We start from the raw sequence: 21,435 nt of genomic DNA on the forward strand, positions 1-21,435 counted from the left end.
AGACTTCGCAATTTTAAAATGAGTGTTGCATTTGTATACCCCTTTCTAACTTGTAAATACTTTTTTGTTTACTACCTAGCATTAAATAATGAATATTAAATTTTGATACTTTCACTTGAAAAATATCTGGCCTTTAATTTCCATGAGAAAATGTAAATCGAGACACATATTGGTAGTGAAAGCTAAACAGAGGGCTTCCAGTTACAGGAAACAATTTCTTCAATTATGAGGCAAACATTTATTGTAACTAAGTCCGGTGTGTGCCTTTTCTGTGACGACGCAGGACACATTTGCTGCTTTCACTGCATAAATTTACCCGGTAACATTTTTAAAACGAAATTTACATTTGTAGAAGTAAAATTCTACTACCACCTCGACTTATAACCATTAACGGAAATAATGTTTAGTTACCATTCAATGTCTTAGTTACCATTCTACCACCAATGGTTCATCAGTACCATTTGGTAGTTTTTAAAAACGTGTGTCTGTGTGTGTGTGTTTTTTTTTTTTTTTTTTCGTTTCATATTTCTATTGAGAAAACAAACCGTATACAGAACAATGTTAGTTCAATCTTCGTTTTGGGAGAATAATTTAATTTTTTAATTGAAAAAGAAAAAGTTTTTTAAAGCACTTTTTGCATTTACAAAATAAGTGACATAATACCACTTTATTATTTTTTTCATTGTTAGAACCACCGAGATGGGTGAAACAACCTCAAGACATGGCACTGAACAGTGGCATAAACGTAACGCTGGAATGTTTAGCTACTGGGCATCCATTACCGAATGTGACGTGGAAGAAAACATCAGACGGTAAGAATTATGTTTAGTTATTCCCTGTCGAAAATTTTTAAGGGGTTTACTGCATTAAAATTTAGTTAAATATGGTGCAAATGTATCAAAAATGTAAATAATTCTAGTTTTATATAAACTTTACGTTGCGTTAAAACGCGAGTGATTACAATATATAACTGAAACCTTACAGTTTCGGGGATAACTAGCGTTAGTTCACTACAATGTTTACTACCTTTACGATGTCACAATTTTCCGATAGGAATTTTTTTTTCATGGGTTCTACCTTGTCTGTTTCTATGTTTTTTCCTATGTGTAAGTTTCTACTTTTTTCTTAATTAAATTTTTTTTTCATCTTTCAAAATATTTGTATTTAAAAAATTTTGTATTTATAAACGTAACATACTTCGTCACAATTCTACACTACCTGCATCAAATCTAACATTTTTTTTTCATATATATTTTGGGTTTTACTATCAGTTTTATCTCAAATACTGAATCATTCACTCATTCGTAGAGATCTAGGACATTTTATTTTAATTTTTCTATATTTATACTGTTCAATTTTCTTTTTAAAGGCATTCGTGAAACATTTGAGACAGTGCAAGAACAAAAGCAATTTCCCGGAAAAAGTCTTCTTGAAATAAAAACTGCATCACCAAGAGACGGAGGTTTCTATAAATGTGTTGCGACTAATGTTATTCAGTCTATTGAAACAAATGGCATTTTAATCACTGTTAGTGGTAAGGTGTTTCAATATTTGTAGTTCGAAAATTATTTGTCATTGCATTTTTGATGTGAACTTGATTTTATTTTACAAACGCGTTGTGACATAATTTATTTATTATTTTATTTTTTTAATTTGGGTTAAAAAAGGAAAATATTATACCCTCGTTAATATTTTACTTCTTCTTGCATTTGATGTAAACAGTTACAGTGATACATTGCATTCTCAATTTTTCCAGTCATCGTACGAAAGTATTTCATTGCACAAAATCCTGTTCCATATAAAAGTGCAAATTAAAAAGGTAGAATGACTTTAAACTAAAAGAAATCAACAAAGTACTAGTGTTATGAAACTTTTTTCTCTCATCAAAACAATTGAATTATTACAATTGCAAAGTTATAGCCGAATTTTGACTAAAGTAAGACATTTTTCAATTTAGATTTTTTTTTCTACACAGGTTTCCAAAACTGCCAAATAAAATAAGCTTACTTTTGCGGAAAAGTCAATGTATTTAAGTATTCGTCTTTTTTTTAATAAAAAGGAAACAAAAGTGGGAAGTTGGGTTACCTTCTTTTGAAGAATTCATGAAAACACTTGAGATTAAAACAATCGAGTGAAATTTATGTTGTATAATCGAAAATGTATTTTCAGAATCACTTTTCAGAGTAGCATTTGTTGAATGTTGTGATCAGGCCCCGATTCTTATTGCATGAACTCATTAAACTTAGTTTGATGGAAACGAGAATTTTAATTATAAATAATAGTACGTAGAAAATAATTCCTGAAATATTGCTATGGGCACAAATGATTCACAATATAGGTACAAATTACTGTTATTTTCAGACCATATCGTTTGTAACATAGCAACGAAATGTTTGTTGGTGTATAAAATGCATTTTTAATTGGACATATTAATAGATATATACATTCTGTAACTAAATGTAATAACCTGTTTATTTTTCTTAAAATGTGTGTTTTGAACACTGTAAAAAAATTCCGAAACGTTACTGGTCATCTCCGTGGTACGTTTCGTGATTTCAGAGGTTTTCACCTATTTGCCCAAAAAATCAAGTATTTTCGGAAACAGTTTCCTGAATTCCTAAAAGATGCACGAATGCAGACTTTGCACTGGTGTGAAAAATATTTTTTGCTACCAGTTTAAATATTGACGGAGCGTGTTTATTAAGCGTTTCGGCTTTAGATTGCTCATGGACCGTCCGGATTGACTAAGCTTCCAATGGGAGCAAATAAGTCACTGGATAGCTACAGCTTTGCGAGGCAAGGAATATGCTTGGTTCTTGCTTGCAATTTTCGCGTAGCTTGGCCGTTGTTGCTCTAATATTTCTGGAGCTTTCTTGGTAAGTCAGCAAAGTTCTAATCAAATAAATTAAACCTATTTAATTTTTCTAGAAAGTTCACGTCTGGCTTTAATATGGGAGATTTCTTAATATTGCAGAAAGGTTACTGACTTCTATCGGAAAACGTTCCTGGTTTTTACAAGATATGTTACTGGCTGAAATTGGGCACATCAGCTGCCTATTATTTTCCAGGAACGTTTCTGAATCGTTTTTACAGTGAAAGAACGAATGTCGCACTGAGCGTATCATGTAATTCTTAATTGTTTTGAAGTTCTTGTTTATATTTCTCTACGCTTGTTTCTCATCAAAACATCCTAAAATTGTGTGGCTTTAATGTTCAGTAATGCTAGATAAAAAAAAATTCTTAAAAGATCGTAATTTTAGTCCTATGCTGAAATTGAATTATGTTAGAGCGGTTTTCCAATTATCTGAAAAAAATCTGCACAATATTTTTTATTTTTACGTATATTTATCTGAAAAAAAAGAGTAATGTTTTTAAAGGTTTAAGAGTTGGTATAAAAAAAATTTAACGAAAATGCTCTTTGGATAACTTGATATGTTACACTAGAAAACCGGTGGTATGGAAAAAAAATCGGAAAGTTTGCTTTGCCGCAATGGAATAGTTACTGTAAAGAAAACCGATGTACAGAAAAATCCTTACCGACGCATTTCTATTTCTCGGTTGCTCTCTTGAAAGAAATACAATTCGGTACTTTCATTTTTGACACTGATTTTGTTTTATATTTTTATTCTGAATATATAGTGTGAAAGTTTGTCTCATTTCGAGCAAAGATTAAATTTTCTAATTCTAGAACCAGTCTTCTTACCAGTTTTATACAAAACTGGTAGTTTGTGGTAACGTACCAAAACAACGCTATGTCAAAGAATGTAAATATAAGTACATTAAACTGGAAAATCAACGTTTAAAGCATCTTTTCCATGCGTCAACGCAAACGCTATTTTAGAATAATGTCGAAAATGTTCTTTCTACTAATCTTAAAGCTGACATTTTCACTGTGCGAACTGGTATTTTAACGCGCACCGTGTGATATTTGACGAATTTTAGATGTACGTTCTTTTCCCGTATTTGTTTTAAAGAAAAATTATTTAATCAATAATTTGCTCAACAAAGGACTTTAAAAAGTTTTGTGTCCATTTTTCTCTGAATTTAGTCCAATGTAATGAAAAGCGATGTTATTTCAAAAAAAAAGAAAATTGTTTACTTGCAAAAAATGTTATTACAAATAATGCTTAGAGCAAGGAACTGTGCAAATGTCTGAGAAAAATTTCATGTTCCATTCAAAGTGAGAAATATGTGTCAGAAAGTGTTTCAAAAAAGAAGGCTTATCAAAAAAAAAAAAAAAAAACTTTATAGAAGCGATCAATGTCTCATTCTATCTTCGACTTTTTTTTTTTTTTTTTCATTACTCTATAATGCAACTGGAAGATTTTCGTTTCATATGAAAACTATTTTTGTAAGCATTTAATTTTTGTTGCAGATTTTACTCTAGTTATTTTCCCCATTAATGCAGAATGTACTGAAGCTGTATTTAATTTCGTCAGAAGAAACATTTACGCGCTTTATGTTTGCAGTTTTATGGTCAATAAAAGCTTCAAACAATAATCTTAAAATTTGCGTTGAAATACATGCATTAGAAATCATCCAAGGCAAGGCCATCAGGTTTTTTTGGATGAATTGCATTGGTCTTTTCAAACCTAATTACTAACTTTGTTTGACATCTATTGACTCAAGAACCACAAAGAAAGGTACTGCGCCAGTAAATATATTTGTTGTATCGGATTCTAAAGTTAAAACGAGTTGATCCAACAGTGGAAACAATTTTTTTAACTTTTTCGTTTTTTGTTTTTCTTTTTTAATTATTAATTTTTTTTCGCTTAATTTCAATTTATGTACTTATTTATATATTACCGATTGTGAGTATAGTTCACATTGAAAATTAAGCGCAATTTAAAATCTGTCTTGCGTTTGAATCTGCGTGCCTAAATGTTCTGTCGTAAATCAGACGAATTATTTATCCATTCAGAGGGATTGAATATTTTCAAAATATAGCTTAGTGTACCTACGTTCACATAGCTACAGCAGTAAACAATAAAGAACGGGATCCAAGATTACCAAAGTTTCAGTTTATATTCGGCAATACATGCGCTTTGCATACTTATTATATTTTGAAATTTTAATGTAATGCTGAATATTTTTCTCAGTTGAATTTCTAATTTACATGATATTAAAATGAATTTTAAATCTGAAGTAAGGGAAATCATGCTAAAGCACTGATTTTTGGTTTAATGATAGCTACTAAAATTATATTACTCAATATGATTATCCTTTGAGAAATGTGATTTTAAGGTAATGCTAAATATTAAAGTATATTTAAGTCGTAACAGAAAGCAATGCACGTATTTTTAAAAAGAAATAATTGAAACTATGAGCATCGTAAATGTGATGTACCTGTTTTCTACTTCATGTTTTAGTTTTCATCTTAATACTTGAATAGTTGATCTCCTGAAAGGATGTATTGAAAGTATGCACGACTGAAAAGACTTTTTGCTTCCTATTTTTATGGGGGGGGGGTATTTATTTATTTATTTTATTTTATTTTATTTTATTTTATTTTATTTTATTTTATACTTAGATACTGATTTTTTTGTTACTTTGATTAATTGACTGAATTTTCTGTTAAAAACAAAGTTATATCGCAGGGTTTTTTTCTTGTTGGCGACAGTTTTTAACTTGTTTTTTACTACATTGGAATTAGATCAATATTCATTTAATGGCAATACTTAGTTGTTTTGTGCTTGTGTGCGTGTGTGTGTTTTTTTTTTTTTTTTTTTTTTACTTCTCTGCCAGGAAAGCGGTAAGCGGTGCTTTTTTCGAGTAAGTTGAAATTTTCTAAAAGAATCTGCGCACGATAGATACATTTGAAGGATATTCTAGTGGCCGTTTCATGCAATTAATAATGATGCAAGAATAATAATCATCGTTTTTAAAAGTTCGATAAGTGATTTTTGTTCAATAAAATAATTGCATTTCAATCGCTGATTTTCTTTCATGCATTTTTTAACTTAATGTCAATTATTCTCATTATGCAATGTTTTAAAAAATGGAGTTTTGAGTATTAAAAGCATTTTTCCGCATAATTTTATCAGTATTGGCATTATTTACTTTTTTAGGGTTAAAATTTTACTGAGATAGAATGCAACTCTATACAGATATTATTTACATATGATTGAAGCTATAGTTACTGTAACTAAAAATTCAAGTGTGAACATTTTATACAAACTGCAATTAACTGATAGCATACTTTTATTGTTTTTGTGCATTCATATCTATATATATAAAAATCTCGTGTCAGGATGTTTGTTCGGGGTAAACTCCGAAACTACTCAACCGATTTTTCTCAAATTTCATATCTATGTGTCATTTGGTTCAACTTAAAAGATAGGATAGTTTTTATAATTTTTTATTGCAAATTTCATATTAATTATGCAATAATAGTGTGAATTAATTGTTTAGTTCTAAAAATTCCTAATAGATGTCGGTGTAAGTTAATTAATCGATATAACTCTAACATCGTATGACTTACTACTAAAAACACCATGACAAAAAATTTAGAAATGTTGCTTAGAATTTCCATATAACGTTTCGGGATATTACAGGTTATTATTCACTTCCTGAGAAAATCAACTATATTTTTCAAAACGTATCCTTGAATTGCTACAAATTGCAGATTTCACACCGTTGTGAAAAATATTTTTCTCCACCAGTATCAAGATTAACTAAACGTATTTAATAGGTGTATCGGTTTGAGAGCGATTATGGTTCGCCCAGATTGACTCAACACCCAATGAGTGCGAAAAAATATCTGGATTAAGAAGTTATGTAAGAATTGCAGAGGAGTTTTATTCCAGATACCTGCTTGAGAGTCTGTCTTCGCGTTGGCAATGCGTGCATTAATGCTTTGAGAGCTTTCTCAGAAAAGCAGGAAGGTTCCAGGCCATAATACTAAACCTGCGTTAGGCTTCTCTGAAGGTGCCAGAATCATAACTGCCTTTCACGAAGAAGACTACTGAATTCTTCAAAAACATTCCAGGTTAATTTCAGGAAGGTTAATGAATTTAAGCGGAAAACAATTATTTTCTTTATTTTGTTCCCCAAGAGAATTTTAATATCATTCATTCTTGCAAAGATACGCTCGCAAAAGAAAATTGCAGTGACAATTGCATCGTCAGGCATTGCTGCTACTTTTTTTAGATGGTAGACGAACAGCACATTCAGTTTTAAAGTTGTCTACTAGATTTTCATAACAAACAAAACGCAATGTGTAACCTTAAAGGAAAAAAAAAACGTGGAATGGCTATATTGTTGCAAGAGAGTGAAATTAAATTTTGGGATAAGTGTACTATGGCTCATGAGTAAAAGCATTTATTCGAAGCACATCATAGGATTGTGCAAGATTTGAATGGCAACGATAAACTTTTTGGCGAAGTTGTCTGAATACTGTCTGGGGACTTCCGGCAGACATTACCAGTTATTCCGATGTAATCAACGCATGTTTAAAACAATCGTTTTTATAGAGTAATGTCTAGATAATGCGATTGACCATGAACATGCGAGTATAAACGCAAAATAATCTAATCCCACAAGTATTTTCTAAGCAATTGCTGGGTATTGGAACCGGTGAAACTGAACTGTATCAAAATATACAGTACAACAAATAGCCAGACAAATTCTACACTGCCGTTGTGACAAAAAGTAAACTAACTGAGAGTCTATTCCCAGATAAAATTAATTTTTTTTAAAATCATAATTGCCTCTGTAATCGCGCTGGTTTTGTAGCAGTTTTGTTTTCGGTAAACATTCCCGAACAGACAGGAATATTTGTGGATCGTCAATTGTCGACTCTCAAATACATATCCCGAAGCATGTCGCAAATTGTGTTTATTGGTCGCACAAAGTCATTGGGAGTTGACACTTTCTAATGCAGGTTTGAAACAGTATTCGTCAACTGTTTAAAACAATTTTGACGACATACTATCCAACACAATCATCATTTTTTAAGGAGAAACTATATAACTTTCACGTTTGAAGACGTATTTCAAAAAGTTTAACAAACACACAAATCTCCAAACCCAGATTTTACACCAGAGATGAATATGAAGCTTTATCTTTAACTGAAGGTTTTTGCGTTTCAATTTCAAATTTGCCTCTTAGTTATTATGATATGCCGTCACTTGATAGTTGGGCCACCGACTTAGTTAACACTGATTTGCAACGTATAACAACAGAGCAATGACGCTGTCTTAGCTACAATTATTGCGAATAATAAGCCATTACTGACGGCTGGAAAAAAAAGCTTCCCATTGATGCTGAACAAGCCTATACAGTTGTCGATGAAAACAAAGCAGTAAACATTTCAACTGAATTTTTTAATTCCCTGGATACACCAGGAATGCGACTACACGATTTCCGGTTGAAAATTGGCTCAACAATTTATTCTTTTTCGCGATTTAAACTCACCTTACGCAACGGTACACGTTTCTTCATCAAAAATCAACAATTTTGACGGGAAAGTTTAAAGGAGAAATGTTTGTGTTGCCACGTAATCCATTAATAGCGTCATAATTTTCAAACACATTTGAAAGGCTTCAATTTTTGATTCGTTTAGCTTTTGCAAAGACCATAAATAGATCTCAAAAACAAACAATGTCTTCTTTCGGTTTGGACTTGAAACATAAATATTTCACTCATGGGCAACCATATATCGCCTACTCACAAATGGAAAGTTATCATACTTTTCGTATTAGAAAAAGACTGGTTAAGCAAGAACATTGTGCACTACTTAGTGATTAGACAGTTTTCAGTTTTCAAATAATAGAAACAATAGTTCGAAGTCAATGTTATCTACTTCATTGAAAAAATTTAATTTTTATATGTTTTTAATTTAGTTAGTGTATTTTGTAAAAAAGTTATTGATTACAAACTATAGAGAGAGCATAGGTGAATAAAATGTAGTGTAGAATCTAAAAGTGTATGGTGGTTTACGCTTAGTTTCTACATTCGGTTATTTTACAATCAGTTTCGATATTTACTATCACTTTCAAGTTATTTTTGCTTTTTTTTGGCCAAAATCATACTCACAAAATTTACTAAGCGTAAGTATAGTGCTTTTCTATAGAAAATTTAGTTAGTACTTACTGAATTCAATAAGTTCTTTCTTCAGCCTGCACTGTAAAAAAAAAAAATCCGAAACGTTACTGAGTAAAAATTTTCGATTCTTGCTTGCAGTTCTGGCTAAGCTTTGGCTATGTTTGTATTACTGATTATAGAAGTTCCTTAATAAATCAGAAAGGTGCGAAGCTTTTTTTTATCCCTTCCTAAGTTTACACTTAAGTTCCAGAAACACGACTAGCTCCAAACGGGAAGATCTTCGAATTTTTCAAGTGGCTTCCCAGATAATTTCAGGAAGGTTATTAACTTTCATCAGAAAACTTTCCGGGTTTTGGCATGACATGTTACTGGCAGAAATTGGCCACATCAGCTGCCCATAATTTTGCAGCAACATTTATGAATCGTTTTTACATTGAATCACGCCCATTATCAATCTCATATGTTTTAAAATCGACTATACTATTTTAAGCTCTATTAAAAATATTTATTTGATTCTATCAAAATAATGAATAAATGTTTATTTTAATCCAAATTTTTTGCCACAGCAACGCGTGGCTGGGTCAGCTAGTAAAACTATATTTTTAACCTTCGTGACTAACATTGTTTTCTAGAAATGATTTATATTCTTAGAAATACTTGTACAATGTACTTGCTCTAGGCTCAAGTAAAGCCTTTATTCAAGACAAAAATATGAACTAATTGAATCGTAACTTTCAAAACTGATACACAAATTTAACCCCCTCCCCAATCCCGCTTGAGTATTTGTTGCTTAATGTTCAATTATGACTTACTAATTTATTACTTTTGTTTTGCGCAAGAAATTTGGCTTTTAACTACTAGTACAGGTTGAAAATGAAAACCGCTGCAAACCGCTGATGTGAATTTACACCATTGGTTTTCAAGTCTTCGTATTTAGCTCAAATTTTGTTGCAGTTATGATTGTAGTAAAAAGGAGAAAATATTTTGGTAGTTTAATATGCTTATTAAATTTACGTAACATGAGTTGTTATTGCTTTTTTGTGCTTCCTTGTGAAAATAATAAAGTTTATTGAGATAATAGACTATGTGTAATTTGAAATAAAACCTTTGATTCAATATTTGTTTAAAATGTTACTGTAATTAAATTTTATCAACAGTTGAATCCATTTTACTTGGGATGAGCAATAAAACTTTTAACGTTAAGCAGTCGCTATTCACCCGTGTTTTATTGAGACAGTATTTTCAATTCTTATATGATATTTCGAGGGAAACTTTTTAATCAATCAAATATTTTTAATTCTTTAAAAAAAAGTATGGGTACTTATAAGCCCCATATTATACATGTAAGAAGTTACTTTTTAATCTAACATTAATATTTTCAAAGCTTTTAGAAATTATCACAAAATATTTTACTCCTGCGTATTTGAAAATAGTTTAAGCATAAAGTATTTAAATTTATATTTTGGAGACTGAATTATTTTTAGTGTCACTACCATTATTGTAACATTTTTGATAAAAAGAAGTTCAAAAGCTCTTATGCAATGATGTTCTACCATTTTTAAAGTTTCAAATACACTTTTTAAATGGACTTCATAAATAAAAATTAGTTTATATGCATAAGTAAATGCATCCATGTGCTTTACAATGTTTTATGTATTTTGTTTTCTTTTCCTGACAACATGTGGCGCTCTCATCCCATCCAAGACCATATTCTGAAAATTTTCATTAGCGTCCCCATTTCAATAGCACAGGACACAGACTGCCTAACTACTGATCTATACTGTGGTGGTTAATAGTATTATTATGTTCAATATCGCAAAATATCTTTTAGTACTTAGACTGATTCTGCAATACGGAGCAGCATATCAAACAGGTAAGATACACTTTTGATATTTTTAAAATTTTATAAAACATGCCTTTTATACATGCTTAAAATTACTTTCAATTGTTAACTTTCGCGTTTCTTTTGTATTTCCTATGTGTACATAGATGTTAACAGACTCCTTTAATAAGTGGTTTGTTAGTTAATAATGATTACTTGTTTTGGTATCCATAAGCATTATATTAATGCTTTAAAATCGATGATAGGCTTACTGATGATACAGTTTATTTGTTTGTTGCGAGAATTATGCTATGCACACCAAATTGTATTATTAGAATGTTCATGCTATTACAAAGAATAAAGTTAACGAGTCTATCAGGATGCATTACTTGACAAAAGTTATTAAAATATTTATAAAAAATATACTACTCAAGTTACGTTTCTTTCATTGTATATTTTTCGCGATAAACATCCTTCAATACGTTCTTTCAGAACTCTTTTTAAAAACCTTAATTTTCTCTTGAAATCCTAAATTTCTTTCAATAAATATATATATTTAAGACCTATTACATGTACTGCAGGTTTTGCATCTTAACGTTTTAATTTAACTAATTATCAAATCTTGCGTAAAGTTAAAACTAAAAAAACCTAAATTATCTTTAGAAATCCACTTCTTTATTGTTCAAGTTAATATCACAATATTAGCAAAGCTGTTACCTGTTAGTTTTTATTATTTTTAAGATTATAATTTTTAACGAAAGAGGAACTCTTTTCAGAAATACTTTCAACATTCTAGTACGCTAAATAGAAAATAGTATTGAATTACGTTATTGAGTTACGAAAATAATTACATAAAAACAAAAGCAATAAAAGTTCATGTATTCTTGCTCTGACTGCAAAATTTATGTATTTTGTCAAATTTGTATTTCAAAATAACAAGTTACTAAAGTATATCAGCATACGTATATAAGTTTAAAGAAATAGTGATAGGATATTTCCGATTCCCGGAATCAAAACGTGATTTTCTTAAAAGTAGCGCACAACTTTAAACATTGATGTTTATGTTGACTGAAATGTTTGTATCGCAAAAAAATGCTTGAATAAACATAATATTCATTTTGGGAGAGCTTGAGGGGAGGCGGGGAGTTTCAAATTATTATTTTCATTTTCTTAATATGATAATCCTATAGAACGTCTAGCGTGTTTTGCTTGGTATGGTTCTTTTTATTAATTTTTAGAAAAAAACTAAACTATTAATTTCGCCAAAAATTCATGTCGGAATTTGACACATTTTTTGCGCTCAAACTTTCCCAGAAGATTTTTCCCCCACTATTTGTAGTGATACTTTACAATGATATTTCACTTTCTTTAATGAAACAAATAAAAAAAATAATAATAATACTTTAACATTGTGTTAAAAATTTCAAGATGAAATTTACAGCTTAGTAAAGCTTTATGTTTTAATTTATTGATTACCTTATTTATAATTGAATATGTATTTTTGAGAAAGATTTCCAAATGCAATTTAAGCTCACGCGGTCTTATATGTAGTAATGATCAAATTAGATTTTGATAAAATAAAATGCTTTTTAAATCGATATAATCCTAAAACACGCATACATTTGCAATACTTTACTTATTTATTCATTAGGTTACATTAAGGTTTTATGTTTATTGAACACAAGAGTAAGAAATTTATACTTTATGCTAAAGATTTTCCTTATATTTCCTCCTGGTACATAAACAAATTGTTTCTTTAATTTTCCAGAACTTCCTCAGATTCAAAAGATAATGTTTCCAGACCAAGTCACTACCGGGAAAAGGACAAGTGCAACATGCACTGCTATCTCTGGAACACCTCCAATGGAGTTTAAATGGTTCAGAAACGGCCATCAAGTGCAACAAAACCAACAGTTTACGATTAAAACTTCAACTGATTACTCTATTCTGTTTATAGATAACGTTTCCCTCTCAACAAGTGGGAATTACACTTGTGAACTCAAAACTCCAATTGGTACAGATCGTTTTACAGCAGTGCTGGAAGTAAAAGGTGATGGTGTTTTTTATAGTCTCTAGCATGTGTTATGTAGTACGCAATGATTTGAGCTTTAACACAAAAATTGCATAGCTTTTTACACCGTTAAAAAGTACTATTTTCTTAATTTTATTTTATTTTCAGACCCACCAAAATGGCTTAAAGAACCGAAAGATACATACTTATTGGCAGGAGCTAACCTGACTTTGGATTGCGAAGCATCTGGATTTCCTGTTCCTATTGTAACATGGAAAAAAGGCTCTAATGGTAGTATAAACGCATTCTTAGACTTTAAAATTTCAAATTTAGTGATAAAATTTCTAATGTTCTTTATTAAAGTGTCGAAATTTTTTGCTAAACTTCATACTTTCTAAACGGTGGAATGGCTTATATTAATTTAACTTTGCAACATATTCATTAAAATTCATAAATATTAAACTTCGAAGTAAAATAATACTGATATTTGTTTTTGTTATATCATACTCATTCTAATCTGTGATTGAACAGAAACAAGCGTAAAAAACTCTTACCATATTTTACGTTTCCAAGTTCTTATTTAAGAAATCAGTGAAACAATATTATGATATAAATGACTATTTCATGTAATTTTGGTGTCTAACAGACACCTCACACTCTAAATTATTTAAATCAACTCACATTAAAATAGCTATTCATTTCCCCCCCCCCCCCCCCTATATTTAAATTAATATACATACGATTTTATCATTACATGTTAAACGGTGCTATTGTGCGCTTGTTTTACCAATCTTCTTTAGTGTAAGCACAGTTTTCAATAAAAGAATAGCAACTTGAATTTAGGTACATAACTGGCTTGCCCTCTGCTGTTTTTATTAAAAATGGATCTGGCAAATGCTTCACTTTAAACAAATAGACGGTTAATAAGTTACGAACTAGATTATGAATTTCTTCATAAGTCCGTTTATTTGATAGGACTCAATTCAGGTTGCTATTATTTTCGACATCATTCCACTCCGCTTCGTAGTTTACACATTAAAAAAATTAATAGGAGGGTTTTTTTTTTTTTTGGATCACAGTTGATCCGATTTTTCGAATGCAAAATTAACAAATTGCGCAATATTTGTTCAGCTTATGCAATTGTGTATTGTATGATACAGTTAATTTATCTTTTAGAATGAAAATTCATATATATATTTTTTTACTGATTCAACTATTTTACTTTCATTTTAATAACAGCTTACATTATTAAGAGCATGAAATTAAGAAACAACTTTAAATGCTCAAACAGCAATGAAGATTGCAAACACGTGTATTGGGGTTACTTGAAACCCCTTTACCGTGAAACTAAATATGTGCACATAAACCTATTTTTGTGTAGTGGAGGGGGACCGCATAAAAAAAAACCCCCACAAAAACAGGTTTGAGTGCATTTAAAATTTAATTGCTAGCTTTGCATTTAATATTGTTCATTAACTTTAATAGTTTGCATACAATTAATCTCTTTAATTTTTTTCAGTTTTTTAAATACAATATTAAAATAGATTAAATATTATTTTGTGAATGTTTAGAAACGTAATCTTTTAACTTACATCAATAAATTTTCTAAAATAACAAAAGCGTATTATTAATTTTAAATTCCTCTTTTAAATTAGATAAAGATATCTACGAAGAAGTAATGTCCCAAAGAAAATTTGAAGGGAAAAGCACTTTGGTAATTAAAGAGGCTAAAGAAGAAGATGCAGGTCTTTACCTGTGTACAGCTAATAACGCTATTTCCAGTATTAAAACCAACACCATAGTAATTGCAATAAGTGGTAAGCTATGATGGTTTTAGCAAAAGCCTGCGTTTTTTTATTTAAAGCAGCATTTATTACCGTGAAATAATTTTTATAAATCGTCATTTAAATGTTTGATGTGACATATTGCACATAGAATATCATTCCACATGATGTGTTTTGAATGCTTTGACATTTGGAATATTCTTGTTTTCTTTTTACTTAATTTGTAATTATATTTAACTTCTGCATCATAACGCTTTCATATAGTGGGTTTAGAAAACGTGTGAAATATAATCTATGTTTTTTTTTTCGAAAATAATTTTGTAAAATGTTAAAATAATTTCATTAACTGACACCAAGTGGCGCTTGTGTACGTATATTCAGCTCTTTATCGTAAGCGTGTGCGCCTCGTAGAGAGCAATAAGTGCATCGGTGTGTCTCCATTGTGTGAAATTTCATTGCTGTTTATCCCGCTTTTCCATCTTGCTGTTTTTTTCTCGTGTCAAAAAGCAAAATGCAGAACAGATCGTATTTCTCGTGGACAACTGTGAATCTTGTGTTTGCTGCGCTTTTGTCCCTGATTACAACTACGGAAGCAGGTAAGCAATGTCTCTATCACATTTTGATTTTATATAGTGTATAGTTTATGTTGACTTTTAACAAAAATGAATCTCAATATATTTGCCCAGATGTTTGAAAATATATAAAATTATCATTTCTTTTCATTCGATTTAATCAATACGCTTATTGTATATAAATAACATCGCAAAATTGTACTTACAATAATATGACAAATACCGAATTGCAAGAGTCTAAATTATTTGAATACATTTTCTTTTTAATTTTACCTGGAATTTTATAAGTACTATTTCGATGTATGCTTATCTTTCGTTTAAAAAACTTAACTTACTATAAACTTGCTTTTTCGTACATTTAAAAAGAAACTGAAATCATGCAATGTTAGCATTAATATTTTGAAAACGCTTTGCATGTAATGGAATTTTTTACGGCTTTAGTACTGAATCACTTTGCAAAAGTAAAAAAAAATAAATGAAACTATCCAAAAAATTAAGGGGGTCCGAGGCAGGAAAATCGTCAAACTTTGCAATTTTTTTAGTAATTTTAAAAAATCTCCGTTTTTTCTACTTGAAAAGACGTTTTAATCTTGTTTCTATCTTAATTAGAAAGAATGAGATAATTATTTTTGTTGCACGCATTTAACGAATATTATATTTAACTTTTAAACTTTAAACGTGTTTTTCTTCATGAGCAATTTATCCCTATTTTTTTGCATTCAAACTCTTATAAGTCAAGAACTGATAAAGATAAAGTAATGAAATATGGGAAATATCTTTTTCAAACAGTTTACTTTAATTTTTATTCTGCAAATTTGAAAAAAAAAGTTTACTGAAAAAAAAAATAATTAAAAAGAAAGTATTTTCGAATTGTTCGAAATTTTTCTTCAAATAGTTTCTATTTTTTATTGAATTGATACTTTTTAAATTGCCGAATAAAAATTAAAGCTTAGATATTTGTGCATAATTGTTTGAAAAAAAATGTGAAAATTGACGAAGAACATTTTGAGTTATAGCGATTTAAAGCAATCCCATAAATTTTAAAAAAACATTTAAATAATTTTTTTTTTTTATTTGTTTATTTTTTTTTTATTTTATTTTATTTTTTTTTTTTTGATACTTATGTTATGATTTTGCTTATAAAGTAGGAGGTGAATCAGTAGAAAAAAGTTCAAAACTCTAAACTATTTAATAATTTATTTTTTCAAAATGTGTCTCTAACCTCCTTAATAGACAATGTTTTACACGAAAACCATGCTCAAATTGGAGTCTTACATTGTTTTGACCTTGGTTTAAAGTTCATTGTTTTTGACTTTGGTTTAAAGTTCAAAGCGTTATACAGTTATTAAGTATTTACGTTTTTGGATGCTGTTAAAAAAGATACTGATTCAGAACTAACAGAAATGATTCCTCATTTAAGAGAATCAAAATGCAATTTCTCTTAAATTTTCTCATTTTGTCTTTGTCTTGGGAAATTAATTAACTTTGCACAGCTGAATTACTAGTGCAACGTAAATCACCTGACCTGAAAGATTGTTCAGATTTTTTTAAAAATCTGAAGTAATATCAGTAACAATACAATTTGTTTTCCATAACTATTTATAATGAGCTAAAAATATTCAGAAAATTATTTTTTTGTTTAATCCCGAAAAACACCTTCAGTAAAAGTTTTACAATTTGTTAACAATATAATTTAAAATGTTTCTTGATAATGATTTTATTCATTCATCGTTTACGCTAAATTTATGGCAAAACTATCTATTTAGTGAAATAAGTGAAAAGCCTTTAAAAATAGATAAAATTCTGTTTTAAAAAGCTATAAATATCATGCAAAAATGTTAAGGCTACAAAATTGTTTGTAGTTATTTGTTTAGCTATTTTACATTACGATTTTCTGACTATATTTTAAAGACTTTATGCAACTGACTTATAAGGGAGATTTCTCAGCTACTCATGACCATTTACCACTTATCTTTTTTTTTTTTTGGTCTTATTAGTTTTGTCCCTTTTTGACAAATTCATTACATAAACTCAAAACATTTTTTCAAGTATTGCATTTAATGACTTATGATAATTTTTAATTTCGAAATTTTTTACTCAGCTTAAATTACCTCATCCAACCTAAACAACAAATCTTGAAATTAATTTTTCAGAAATTTTTTAAACATACTTTACCAGAAAACTGTAAACATTAAACTAAAAAATAGATAACAGCGTTTAAATCAACGGAATGGCATAGAACAGCGGTGCCTAACCTTTTTAAACCAGCGCAGGTTACAACCAGGGCCGCTCATCACATTATGATGAATCCCCTATGCTATAAAATGTATGAAAGATTTGAAAATTTATAGAAAACGGAAGAAAATTACAAACCAAGAATAGTTGTCATCATTACTTTGATAATTTTTTATTATTGAGAATCTTGTATGTTTTCGATAACCAATTTCTAAGTATTTAGCTGCAAATTTGGAACCTTCTGACACATTGCCTTTTTGATTGGCTGCAATTAGGCGGAGATTGCAAGACGATTTTGCAATTGTTTTGGGGAGTTCCATAATATGCATGAAATACACTGCCAGCTCAGTCAATTCCAGCCGAGGACTGCAGTTTCGCGCTTATTATCATTCATCAGCCCGGCATAGGAGTGACTGAGCTGGAGGTGGAAAACTTCTGTATTAGCTACCAGTTTGTTTGGCACTCTTGGCTTCCTTATGAGGTTTTCCACCTCCAGCTCAGTCACTCCTATGCCGGGCTGATGAGTGCTAATAAACACGAAACTGCAGTCCTCGGCTGGAATTGACTGAGCTGGCAGTGTATTTCATGTATTTCTGCCTTAGCCCTGGCTATAGGGTGGTAACTTACTTCCATAATATGGTTCTCGATTCGTAACATTGAACAAACTGGGTCACAAAGATCCGCTTTGCGGGCTCCATATGGCCCTCAGCTGTAGGTTGGGCACCAATGGTGTAGAAAATATGCTACCTGCTCGACATTTGGGCAAATCAGAACAAGGCTCTTCCATAACAACCGAACGGTGTTTGGGTAATCCAGTTAAGTGCTTAAGTATAATGTTATCAAAAAAAAAAATTATATTTTATTTGCAAAAGAGCAGTTGAAGAATGCTAGCATTTGAAAAACTATAATATTTAATATTTCTATCTAACTGCACTTCTATTTTGCAGGTTCTCCAAAAATACAGCCATTTAATTTAGCCACACAGTTTACGACAGGGGAGCAGGTCACTTTGTTTTGTGCTATAAAGTCAGGAACCCCGCCATTTTCTTTTCAATGGATGAAAAATTCTCAACCACTTAAGGAGGATCCTTTTGCCAAAGTTCTAGATTTAACCCATTTTTCAAACCTTTTAATTCCAACCATAACTTTGGATTCGAGAGGGAATTACACCTGCAAAGTTTCTAACGCTTACGGATCAGATGTTCATACAGAATATCTAAACGTTGTCGGTAAGAATACAGTTTATTTGGCTTCTCCTTCATTTAAAAATTTCGTGGTGTTCTTGCATGTTAAAAGCATTTACTTATCAGCTGACTTTATATTTATACAAAATAACATCAAATTTCGATGCGATAAAAGTTGTAAAATTAGGTCAGTTAATAGCTTTTTTAGTAACACGAAAACATCTGTTGGGAAAATAACTTTAATTTTCTGAGCAAACATGACACTTATTCTCAACTCATAATCAGAAAAGAAAAAATTATTTGACTAGTTATATATTAGTTATATTAGCAATTATAGCTACTAAATTGTGAAGGAATTTTGCCTTCAACTTTGAAGTTGGCTTATGTTTAAAAAAAATTTTTATGACATTTTTTCTCATGGAGTTTCATTCTATGGAAACTTTTCATGTCAGATATATTTATGTCGAGGTGCGTCACATTTGGTCCTTGATTTTGTTTTTACGCATTGTAAAAACTACAAACATTAGAGCAGGGTTTTTCGATATCGAATATACTTTTTTCCCAAACTCCTTAACTTTTATAGGTTTATTGAGAATTACCTTAAGGGTCTAAAAGTAACTATCATGATGATGATGAAAATAACATCAACATCATAACATCAGTGTTCCTACGCAGGTGACTGCGCAAAAAAAATTTTCAAATAAAGAATAGGTTTTGCCATAACCCACCTTCAAATAGCTCGGAATGGGTAGTTGTTGCCAGACATTTTCTTCCAACACAGACAGTATATTGTACTCCGTTGAAAACCATTTACATAACAACTGAACCTAATTTTTATGTCATTATTGGAAGCAAAATGCACCTGTTTTTTGAGGTGTCCCTTCGATTTTTTTTTTTTTTTAAATTTTTGTCTTCCTCCATTCTAAAGTTCTTCTATGAACTGTGTTCGGCGATTTAACGAAATTCACGAGCTACTACAAAGAGCTTTACATCGATGAAAACGACAGCAAGTTTATCTTTTAAATGCTTTGGATAGACGGCTAACCGTGGTCTTTTAACCATGTTATCAGATTAATGATGAAGTAGCGAAGAAGTTTTGTTAAATTAATAAACTAACATTAGTTTTCAAAATAACTTAATAACTACTGTATACTTTCATGTTCGCCAAAGTAACTATGATTGTTTCTATAAGAATTTTCTTACATATACTTTTAGTATCCCCAGAATGGAAGATAGTTCCTGAAGATCAAGAAAGAATTGCTGGAGAGAGTTTGTCTTTAGAATGCTCCGCCAATGGCTTTCCCGAGCCAATAATAGCATGGAAGATAAAGAATCAAGGTTAAAAAATCGATATTTTAAAGATTATCTTTTAAGATAAATTTGCAATAAATATTGTAAATCATTTCATTGAAAATTTTCTATAACCAAAATATTATTAGCTTTATTGAAATAGAATTTAAATAGCTTGTAACAATTAACCCATAAAAGAGAAATCAGTAAAAAATTCGCAGCTTTGTCTGCTGAATTTCTGAAAACCAATCAAAGAAGTAATTAATTCAATAGATTTTTTTTTACGTGATCATAACACTTACACTTTGTTTTACTTCGTAAAAACTTTGTTTTATTTCGTAAAAACTTTGTTTTACTTTGTAAAACAACCAAAGATATAACAGAGTAACTCGGGGTATTTTACGCCCTACTTAAGCAGAAACATATTTTTAAAAACGAAAATAAAATGTTAACTAAAGTAAAAGATAATACCTCTTGCATTTCTTAATCTTGGTTCATATGCTGAGTAAAATCTATCATGACCAAAAGCTACGAATTAAATTTTAATTGCCAAACAAAATTGCAGTTTTGAGGATACATTGCTTTCTGAATTGCAGGAAATTATTTCCTAAGTAGTTATAAATGGAAAAAAGTATATTTGTTTTCCACCAGTTTATATATTAGCATGACATGTCTTGTTCCTACTGCATTTACGAAAAAAAAATTAAAAATATCTGTTTGATGACAAATGGCTATGAGCAATTTTTATTTTTTAAATCTTAAAACCTTCGTATTTTTCAGAAAACTCAAACGAACAAAATGTGATACAGAAGAACTCAAGAATTCAAATCTTAGCTGGAATTCTCACTATCAACGAACTTTTAGAAGAGGACGAGGGTAATTACGTTTGCGAAGCTGCCAATGGTGTCGGAGATGGTATATCGCACAGTGTCTCTGTTTCTGTGCTTGGTATGCAACACAATAATTATACTTTTTATGAGATACTACAAATAAGTATTTATTTTTTAATTTTCGATACATGTTTCGGTATTTCAGAAAAATTTCGCTTCGTTTAGACATTTTATAAATGAATTTGAAAATTTTATGTATTACTGTGTCTGATGCTTACATTCTTGACTCGTTAGTGCGGATGTTGCGAAAAATTGTAAATTGAATAACTACAAAAACATCTATACCTTATATATTGTGCGGTACTTGTTATGTTAAGAATGGTTTGGAGTCTGAAATGTTTTCCTTAGTTCCTTACTGCATTGATATCGCTCATAATTTTACGTTATTTCTTAACGTTTACAAAATACGAGTAGTTTTGAAATATTCACGTTTTCATTTTATGAAATTATTGTATGTACATTCAGACATACATACATACGCTTTCACTTTTCATTTTACTACAAATTGTAAGCTATGTTTCAGAAAATGAAATGCATTGATTTATGCGCGTGGAAGTTTTTAATGAATGTCTGAACATGAGAATTTTAACAATGTGCTCTTC

General features: G+C 30.1%; 1 protein-coding gene across 1 annotated transcript in view; it reads left to right on the top strand.

Moving 5' to 3' along the window:
- The window catches only part of LOC129228626 (hemicentin-1-like), a 217,860-nt gene that overhangs the window by 122,287 nt on the left and 74,138 nt on the right, over positions 1–21,435 (top strand). Inside the window, exons 42-49 of the mRNA XM_054863307.1 lie at positions 690–812; positions 1,370–1,534; positions 12,636–12,917; positions 13,047–13,169; positions 14,534–14,695; positions 18,417–18,698; positions 19,869–19,991; positions 20,724–20,891. Of these exons, the coding sequence (XP_054719282.1) occupies positions 690–812; positions 1,370–1,534; positions 12,636–12,917; positions 13,047–13,169; positions 14,534–14,695; positions 18,417–18,698; positions 19,869–19,991; positions 20,724–20,891 (1,428 nt within the window). The remainder of the gene's footprint in view (positions 1–689; positions 813–1,369; positions 1,535–12,635; positions 12,918–13,046; positions 13,170–14,533; positions 14,696–18,416; positions 18,699–19,868; positions 19,992–20,723; positions 20,892–21,435) is intronic.

Source organism: Uloborus diversus, chromosome 8, assembly GCF_026930045.1.
Source record: "Uloborus diversus isolate 005 chromosome 8, Udiv.v.3.1, whole genome shotgun sequence".
In the NCBI taxonomy this organism is placed as follows: Eukaryota; Metazoa; Arthropoda; class Arachnida; order Araneae; family Uloboridae; genus Uloborus; species Uloborus diversus.